The 10271-nt window shown below is 42.8% G+C and overlaps 1 protein-coding gene across 1 annotated transcript in view; it reads left to right on the top strand.

Annotated features, from left to right (window-relative positions):
• The first annotated feature begins 3614 nt into the window (after positions 1–3614).
• KIAA1210 (KIAA1210 ortholog) overlaps positions 3615–10271 on the top strand; it is a 50194-nt gene continuing 43537 nt past the window's right edge. Inside the window, 3 exon segments of the mRNA XM_006761239.2 lie at positions 3615–3693; positions 3696–3733; positions 3945–4012. Of these exon segments, the coding sequence (XP_006761302.1) occupies positions 3615–3693; positions 3696–3733; positions 3945–4012 (185 nt within the window).

Below are 10271 nucleotides of genomic sequence, written 5' to 3'. Positions count from 1 at the left end.
TATTGCTTTCCACTTAATATGATTTCTCCAACTTATTTTTCAGCTTTTCATTTTGGGATTTCCCATTTTCTTTTTGCACAATATTATAAAACATAATGCTTAAAACCAGCTCACTGTATCTCTGCTCTATTAAATTGTGGATGGTATACTTAGCTTGTTTCATTTGAGTGTGACAATACACTTTTTATAGAAACCAAATAATAAATAATAATAATAATAATAATAATAATATAAAATCAATTAAAAATTGGTCTTTTCTAACCACCCTCTGGGGTAGGCACCCCAGAAATTATTATTTGATTAAAACATAATTGCAAAAACACACTAAATGCATAAGCCACATATGAATAGAGAAATAACCATACATTCTAGCTAGAAATTTTAGCCACAGTTCAGGATTCAGTATCTACAATATAAACCTAGTCCTTGGTCTACTCATCCAATGAAATTCCAGAAACAGGGTATTTGTTGCCTATTGCCCACTAAAGAAGGAAAGCAGGCCCTCTGCTACAGACTGGCCAAGGCACCATCCCCTCCCCCTCCCGGAAGAGGCCCCAACCTGGCTTTTTTCCTTTTTATTCAAGGAAGCAAGACTTAGGCCCTCGGATCAAGTCCAGTCATCAAGTCCAGTCCTGAGGTATTTAATGACTGCCCCCCACCCCCTGCCTTCCCTGGAGAAATCTTGACCTTTTTAAACCCTTGATTTCTCTCAGTAATTAAAAAGAACCCCAAACCTGCATCTGCATTTGCTTTGCTGTTCACATTCTTACTAATCACTTAAAAAATCACAGTGTTGCAAATCTCTGTGTCTCAGATGCTAGGGCAGGGACTGTGGCTGGGAAAGATGCCATATTGGATCTTCCAGGCAGCCAACATCAGGTCACATTTTGTTCCCTCCTGTTCTTTCAATTTTCTGCAGGCACAATGTGATCAACTATCTTTGAATCCATGCAGTGTAAGTGATGTTATAACTAATATACATGATCATTGATGGGGACTTCCATCTTAAGTGAATTCAAATTTTATTCACAGCTTTGACATTCTTGGTGGTTTTTATTTTATTTTTCCCTAAACTTGCTTAGGAAGTTAATTGTTTTCCTTGGGATTAAACAAAACAATTTAGACGGGGTCAAAAATAGTGCTCAGATTGAGGTGAGAATGCTTGCAGCCTAGCTATTTAAATTCCCTTTCGGGCTTTCCCTCCCCCATCCCCTTTGTCCCTCCCCCCCCTCCCCAGCCTGCAGAATAAAAAATGCCTGAAAGCGACTAATTTACATTTGCTTCCCAAAGCTGTGGAGTGTCCCTCTTTGCTTGGGTAACAGTCTCCACTAACTCTTTTGGGCTTCTTCCCCTCCAAACTCCTCCTCACATTCGTTAGCCTGCAGGGATACAGAGATCCTAAGAAAGAGCATCTGGTATTTACACTGAGGATACTGTGGTCGCGGGAAGTTGGAGGCAGGGGGAAAAGGGGAGTTCACTGTTCTAACCATGTAAGGAACAAGCCCAGCCCTCTTTGGACCTAGTTCAGAAGACAGAGAGAGGCCTTGGAAAAGAAACTTCATCTGGCTCATTGCTTCGGCCGGCTGGTTTGGAGCTGCGCGCGTGTGAGCCCTGGGCGTTCAGAGCTCCTGGAGCGCGGCATCCCCATCGGTTCTCCCGCAGTGCCGTTTCCTATAAACCCCAACAGGCCAGGTTCCTGGCGAGCCGCTGACTCCGTCGGAAGCACCATGGCTGGGTTCTATGGGTGTCTGAAGACTCCAGAGTAAGTGGTGGGTGCTGTGAGTGCTCCAACCGGACTCCGCGGAGTGGAGGGTGGCAGAGCCCGGCCGGTGGGTGCGTTGGCCTCTACCTGTCCAAGCTGGGCGCTAGCTGGCAAGAGGGGCAGCTGGGAGCCACCCAGGGCTGTGTGGCAGGCATGGAGGGGATCCTGTCTTCGCACCGCGGGTGGGAGGCGGGACGCTCCAGGAGGGCTGGTACAGGTGTGCGTATGCGTGGGAAAGCGGCGGGGCGCGGGCTTCCAGAACTCACTGGCCGAGGAAGCCTTGCGGGGCGGCTGGACGCCACCGCGTGACTTTCAGGCTTTCTCCTTCCCGCCGCCCCGGGCCCTACCTGGCTCACCTGTGTCCCAGCAAAAGAGGGACCAGGCTGGGCAGATGGGACAGGCGGGGCGTCTTCCCAAAGTTACTGAGGTTGTTGATTAATTTACTTGCCAAGGCAAAGAGAGAGGCACCAAAGGCAAAATTTAGCTGAGGCTCAGTGGCTGACAGGAAAATCCCCAGTTATTCCAGGGGTTTACTTTCCTGTGCGTGGTGTTGTCCGACCTCTTGGTGAAAGGGTACTTTGTGATACCCCTTTGATTTTCCCTGAGTTTGTAAGGAATGACTCAAGGGTCTGAGAAGGGAGAGCTGCACAGAGGAGGAAGATGTATAACCAGATGGGTTAGGGAAAAGAGACTGGGGCAAAGATATAGGTTCCTAGTGCATGTCATCTTAAAGTATCCCACAAACCTGGATCTCACAAAGCTAATTTCATTGACTAGTAACAGTATTAAAACAACGTTCTCAGCAATAATTCAGTTAAATGACGTGTTTCAGTTACACCGAAACACTTTGTTATTGCACCAGTCACCATCCAGTGTGACTGAAAGTAAAGATATAAAGGGGTGGGGGCACTGAGGGCAAGAAATGGGAGAGAGGAGAGCAAGGGGGAGAGAGAGATGAAAAGAGGGAGTAGAATTTGAATGAGTGGAGAAAATCACCTTAAATTTTTTGAGTTGTCTTAATTTTATAAGTATTCCAAGCTATACAATGTAGTGTTAGGTCCTCTTCTCTGAGCTTTCTCCGGGGTTCCAGGAGGTAGTGGGAGAGGAAGACCTGAAGGGAAATCTTACTGCTTAGATATTCATTGCTCCCCATGCAAGCCCAAAGAAGGATTCCTAGAATCGAAATGTAGCCAAATCAGAAGCGTTGCACCCTTTTAAGGAAAGCCAGTAAGCCTTGAAGTTGAATTTGGGTGGAAACACAGGATAAGGTCACAGTTTCCTCTCCAGATCACAATTGTAATCTAAATGTTATATACATTATTATGAGTTGGAGATGTTTTACCAGTGGTGGAAATGGGTCTCCTCCCCTTAACCACAGGGGATATGTCCTAAGACCCCAGTGGATGCCTAAAACTTAGCATAGTACTGAATCCTATATACCCTAGGTTTTTCCCTTTGCATACCTATGATAAAATTTAATTTATAATGGGCCCAGTAAGAAATTAATAACAAAAAATAAAATAGAACAACTGCAACAATATACTCTATTAAAAGTAATGTGGATTGTTTGGGGCCCATTATTAATTAAAATAAGGGTTATTTGAACACAACCATGACAGTCAATCTGATAACCACAAAATACTGACTTCTGCGCATGGGCCACGAAGTTTCAATCGCACTGTATGTGTGCGCCCACACATGGTATTTTGTGGAAGAGCCACACTCCAGGGGCCAAAGAGCCGCACGTGGTTCGTGAGCTGCAGTTTGCCGACCACTGCCCTAGGCTTGCCTTAGGCTAACACATTGCCACCCTGTGGTCCTATCACTGACCTGTGATGATAGGTTAGTGGGTATGGATGGATTACTCCTGAAAATATGCATTTCAATAGGACCTGAATGCTTTTGTGTCACTCTGATACTTAGTGGTCATCTGTGGGAATTGCTAGATTGGTGGGCCCTTCACATCACGCAGTCAGTTTTCCCCACTCTAAGAATAGGATTCAGAAAGGTGAGGCTGAGGACTTCTGCAACAGGCACCTGACACCTTACCAGAGAAGAATTAATGATGTGTCAGCCTGATCCCCTTGGCTGCAAATCTTCCCTGATGCCCCCCCCCCCCAAAAAAAAATCATTGTGGCCTGCTATTTCAGATTAGAGGCCACAAATACTGACTTTTTATGAGTTACAGTTGCTGGTGCTCAAGGGTCCCATACATTCTTTCTTGGCCCTGGTAAACCCTAGTTCCCAGATGCCGGAGGATCTCCACCCTGCAGGTCCTTCCAGTAGCTGACAGTCTTATCACCCTATCTGCAACCTGTTCTGAACCTGAGACCTACCTATACCCAGGGATCAATGATGAACGTGAAGCCTGATCCTATGTGAGCTTGCAGTTATGGAAGGCACATATAGGTTAGCAGAAAGCACCAGAAATATGCAGCTGCATCTACTCAACCTGCTAACTCAGACCCAACTTCCACTCCTCACTGTAATTAAGAGCATTTAATGTAGTCATTAGAGATCCCTATTGCACTTTGCTTCCTTTTCTTCTTCTCATCTTCCATGTTTTTCCCCCCTTTTAGTTTTAGAAGAAAGGCTGTTAACTCCAGTTCCCTGGCCAGGGGCCCAGACTAGTCATTGCATTTTGCTAACCTGCATTCACCCTGTGGCATCTGTTCGAAGTAGGTTCCCTTTCATTAGAATGCTCAGGGGAGCCGATGGAGTGTCAGGTGTCAACTAGGGGGCAGCACTACCCAGGTCCCCAGCCTCACCTTTTGCACTGGGTAGGGGAGAAATTTGGGAAGGCCCACCTTTGGGAAAGCTCTTGAATAAACTATTTGCTATGTTTACCAGTTTACCAAAAGTTTGTCTCTGTTGACTATAACATAGTTAAAATATTTAACTTTGTAAAGATCCATTTAGGGGGAGTGGTTTTAAAATCTTTCGGAGGTTTCTCTGAAGATGTAGTTGACAAGTTTCATTTGAAAAAAGTGTGCCTTATGTTTAGTTTCCTTGGGAATATATTAAAATGTGGAAAGGTATATGATTTCATCAGTAACCAAAATTTCAGCATTTTATATGGGAATGTTTCCACTAGTTTCTCTTGAATCCTTTAAAAGTTCTTTTTCTTTTGGGTCAACTTTAGCAGTTTTGGAATTCTTTTCCCAATTTCTGAAGTAGCATAATTTTTGTTGTTTGTTATTTCTAGAAATTAGTAGCCAAAATGTAGTATGCAAGTTGGTTGCTCTTGTCATTTATTAATTTATTTTCTACTTTAACATTCAATAAACCAATTCATTTGACTCCTTCACAATTTTATAGTTATAGTTAATGGATAGGAAATTTGGGGAGCTAATTGTACAGTACATTAGAGTAATCTTCATTAGCATCTTCACTCTCATTCTGCAGCTTTAAATTTTATTTAATTGATTTTTTTACAGAGAGGAAAGGAGAGAGAGAGCGAAACATCAATTTGTTGTTCTACTTATTTATACACTCATTGGTTGATTATCGTATGTACCCTGGTCTGAGATCACACCTATAAACTTGGCATATCGGGATAACACTAACCAACTGAGCTACCCAGCCAGGGCCTCATTCTGCTGCTTTATTTTATTTATTTACTTGTTTTTTTTCATTTGCTTTCAAAAATGTTATCTTTATTGTTGAGAGTATTACAAATAATCCCCCACTTTTCGCTATTACCCTCCTCCATCTGGTTCCACTCCCCTCCCCACCCCAGGGAAGAACTAATGTTGGGAAAAAGACACACTATTGTCTGTGTCCATGGGCTATGCATATATGCATATACGTTCTTTGGTTAATCTTGCTTTATTTTTTAAATTATATTTTGACTGCAGAAACTATCATGTTTTTACTTTAAAAATATTTTTTTATTGATTTCATTTATTTTTAAATGTATTTTATTGATTTTGTATAGAGAGGGAGGGAGAAGGATAGAGAGTTAGAAACATCGATGAGAGAGAACCATCGATCAGCTGACTCCTCCACACTCCCCACTGGGGATGTGACCACAGCCAAGGCATGTGCCCTTGACTGGAATCAAAACTGGGACCATCTATCCACTGAGCCAAACCAACTAGGGTGAAGCTATCAGCATATATGCATATACGTTCTTTGGTTAATCTTGCTTTATTTTTTAAATTATATTTTGACTGCAGAAACTATCATGTTTTTAGAAAATCTTTTAAAATATATATATATCTTTATTGATTTCAGAGAGGAAGGGAGAGGGAGAGAGAAATAGCAACATTAGAAACATCAATGGTGAGACAGTCATTGATTGGCCACCTCCTGGATACCCCATACTGGGGATCGAGCCCACAACCTGGGCATGTGCCCTTGACTGGAATCAAAACTGGGACCATCTATCCACTGAGCCAAACCAACTAGGGTGAAGCTATCATTTTTTAAAAAGTTGATTTTAGAGAGAGGAAGGGAGAGAGAGAAACAGTCGAACCCGCAACCTGAGTATGTGCCCGTTGCCTTTGGGTGTAGGGGATGACACTCCAACCAGCTGAGTCACACTGGCCAGGGTTCATTCTGCTACTTTAAATGGTTTTTACTCTTTCACGAAATCTTCAATAGGTATTAAAACTACCCATTTAATGTAAATTGCTGTAAACTATGATTCACTGGAAGAAATGAAGACCAAGTTTAGGCAGTGAAAAGATTTGCTGTTTGATTACTTCAAATACATAAGCTAACCTTAACCCAGAGGTTTTTAGCAGGGGTGTGGGAATTTTGGTAATGTTTGCAGACATTTTGACATATCACAAGACTAGATGGGAAGTGTGCTACTGACATCTAGTGGGTAGAGGCCAGGGATGCTGCTCAACATGTAGGCTCTTCTTGCAATACACAGGAAGAGCCTTCTGCAACAAAAAATTGTCCAGCCCATATGCCAATCGTGTCAAGACTGAGAAACTCTGCCTTAAACTAATAACACCTTACCAAAGTAGAAGCCTGAGGAGGACCACCCTTAAGTGTTTAGATCAGCACTATTCAATAGACGTTTGTGGTGATGGAAGTTTCTGTGGTGTTCTCTATCTGTGCTGTTCAATACAAGAGCCACTTAGCCATGTGTGGCTATTGAACACTTGCAATGTGGCTAGTGTGACTGAGGAGCTGGCTTAAAACATTTTATTTTATCCTCACTCAAGGATATGTTTCTTGATTTTAGAGATGGAGGGAGGAAGAGACAGAGAGAGAGAGAGAGAAAGAGAGAGAGAGAGAGAGAGAGAGACATTGATTGGTTGCCTCCCATACATGCCCCAACTGGGGATCTAACCTGCATTCTTGGTATGTGTCTTGACTGGGAATTGAACCCACAACCTTTTGGTGCATGGGACAATGCTCCAACCAATTAAGTGACCCAAGCAGGACGGGAGCTGGCTTTTAATTTAATTTTAATTAGCTTAAAGTTAAATAGCCATATGTGCCTAGTGGCTTCCAATATTGAACTCAACTTTAGAGGCACTGCAGACTAGTGAAACATGGTTCTGGGATCGGGCAGTCTTAGGTTTGTGTCTAGGGTCTATCAATTCCTAACTTTATGGTGTTGAGTATGTCATATAAGCCTTCTAAGCCTCAGTTTTTTCATCTATAAAATGGGAGTAATAATGGGACCTATTCCTCAGAGGATTATGAATATCCAATTAAATATTGCATTATAAATAAAGCATGTAGCAAAGTGGCCAGCACAGTAAGCATTTACAAGATGGTAGTAATAATTGTCGGAGATTTGTGATTAGTATAGTAATTGTCATCATGTAAATCAGTCTTCAGTAGGGATCACAAAGGAGATCTCTCATGGGATATTTAAAGGCCATTTCAGAGGTAGAACACTAACTCTCAGCCCTCATAGGGTTACCATAGGCATGTCGCCATGCCTATTGGGGCCTTGGTTTTCTCATCTGTAAAATAGGAGTAATAATAAAAATGATAATCAGAATATTGCAACTTCCCTAAATGTCTATATCACAGAACTGTTGGCAAAATCAAATGGCTGCAGAGGAGCTTTAGAGAGGCCAAATCTCTCTGTAAGTGTAAGGTTTATGTTACAAGTTGCACACAAGAGTGCATTTTGCATTTATTTAGATTCAGTGTAAAAGTTCTTAGTAGAATTGTCTTAAATTCCAAATACGAGTGCCTGAATTGGGAGGTTGTATTAGAGAGCAGCAGGAAGCCAAGAGCTCTTCAATGTCAGGTCCACCTTTGTTCATCATTCTGCTAGTAGTGTGACAGGAGAGCCCAGGCACCACTTTAAAGATGCATGTAAGCTTGGCATTTGGGCATGGGAAACCAGAGCAGTGTATGGACCAGCCTGACTCCCAGGCTGCTAATGAAGGAGCAAGGCATTTGGCCCACTGGGAGAGAAGAGGGCCCCTCCCAGGAGCTTATAATGTGCTATCAAAGGTCATACTGCTCAAGGGCTCAGCCACACAGCATAGTGTTTGGCCTTATAGATACACATGTACACATGCTGAAAATATTTGGCACCAAGTAATGGAAAGAGCATGGGGCTTTGGAGTCAGACATAGGTTTGAATCCTTACAATGCTACTTACTAGCTGTGTGGCCCTGGGCAAATGCCTTCATCTTTCTGAGCCTTTGTTGTCTCACCTGTTAAATGGAGATAATGATTCCTACCTCAGAGGGTTATCACAAGGATTAAGTCAAGTAACTGACAGGGACATAGGCTGCTAAATATGAGTTCCTTGCCACCAAATGCTGATAAACGAAGAGCAACTTTTAACCAATTAATTAGTCATAATCCCATTTCTGTTTCTCTGGGATGGAAAAAGTAAATGAAAGTTTCTGATGATGGTATGGGAAAACCATATACTAGTAATTCTTTCTTGAGAAGAGAAAAGGGGGAAAAGGATTCTCCTTGCTGTGCCACTATCATATCTAGAAGAGCCATCTGCACTATTAATGGATAAACTAGGTTGGAAGATAAAGCACAGGGTTCTGAGTTAGTCACAAATACAGTGTTTTTTAAAAAATATATTTTCATTGATTTCAGAGAGGAAGGGAGAGAGAGATAGAAACATCAGTGACGAGAGAGAATCACTAATTGGTTGCCTCCTGCATGCCCCCCACTGGTGATCGAGCCCACAACCTGGGCATGTGCCCTTGATCAGAATCAAACCAGCAACCTTTCAGTGCATGGGATGACACCCAACCAACTGAGTCATAACAGCCAGGCACCTTGTTTGGAACTTAGTAATTTAAAGATAGTTTCCTCATCGTCCACTATTTTTTAGATGTTTCATTTCTTGTACATTTTGCACACTTCTATTATTTGCTAATGTAATTTTCCTTTCCAAAGAGAGAGAAACATCAATGAAGAGAGAGAATCATTGATCGGCTGCCTCCTGCACACCCCACACTGGGAATCGAGCCCACAACCCAGGCATGTGCCCTCGACCAGAATGGAACCTAGGACCCTTCAGTCCACAGGCTGACGCTCCATCCACTGAGCCAAACCAACTAGCGCACAAATATAGTGTTAATGAGGAGCCTGAGCATCCTCACTTGGACTTGGGAGTTTCCCATAAAGCACCAGACTCTGTGTGCCCAGAGAAAGGCTTTCTGGAGACAATGAGTTTCCCAGGCATCTGAAATTTAAATTCAAGCCATATGTGTGGCTGGTTGATCCAGTGGCAGCTAAGGAGCAAAGGCCACTGACCGGATCCAATTGACTTTGCCCTTACATAGCCATGGGCCCCAACCCTCAATGAAGATAACCATTTACAAAGCTGCTGGTCACCAGGGGATGGCTGGGGAGAGAATGGATAACTGGACGAAGTCTCATCCCCTACTTTTGAGAAACCTATGAAGAGCAGGGGACATAGTTCATTAACACCAGGGGAGAGTAGTAATGAAAATAGCTATATGCCAATAGCTTTATGTAAGTTAGTTCACAAAATTGTGAGAGCAGGGCCCTTCTCTTTTTTGAGCACTATTCTGATCTCTGAGCACATAGCAGGTACTCCACAAATAGCTATTAAGTGAATGAATCTTCACAGTTAGCCTATGTTGGAGGTACTACCCTTAGCCTCACTTAACAGATAAGAAAATTTAGGATTTGAACAATTCAGTGATATGCCCAAGATCACAGGCTAGTAATTGACAAAAGCCAGGAATTAAACCTAGATTTGTCCAACTCATAGCCTAATCATTTTGTAACTATGCTTCATCCTCAGAAGGTCAAAAGGACATGATATTGTGTCATTCATACCACCTTCATCCTTGGGAGAAGGGAGGAGGTTCATTTTTTTGTGGATAAGGAAACTAAAGCATAAAGAAATCATATGGCCCTAGTTGGTTTGGCCTGTGGACTGAAGGGTCCTGGGTTCGATTTCAGTCAAGAGCACATGCCTGGGTTTTGGGCTCGATCCTCAGTGTGGGGCATGCAGAAGGCAGCCAATCAATGATTCTCTCTCATCATTGACGTTTCTACCTCTCCCTCCCTCTCCCTTCCTCTC

This window comes from Myotis davidii, unplaced genomic scaffold, assembly GCF_000327345.1.
Source record: "Myotis davidii unplaced genomic scaffold, ASM32734v1 scaffold3998, whole genome shotgun sequence".
Taxonomy (NCBI): Eukaryota; Metazoa; Chordata; class Mammalia; order Chiroptera; family Vespertilionidae; genus Myotis; species Myotis davidii.
The sequence above is the reverse complement of the archived record's forward strand: the minus strand, read 5'-3'. Positions and strand labels throughout refer to the sequence as shown.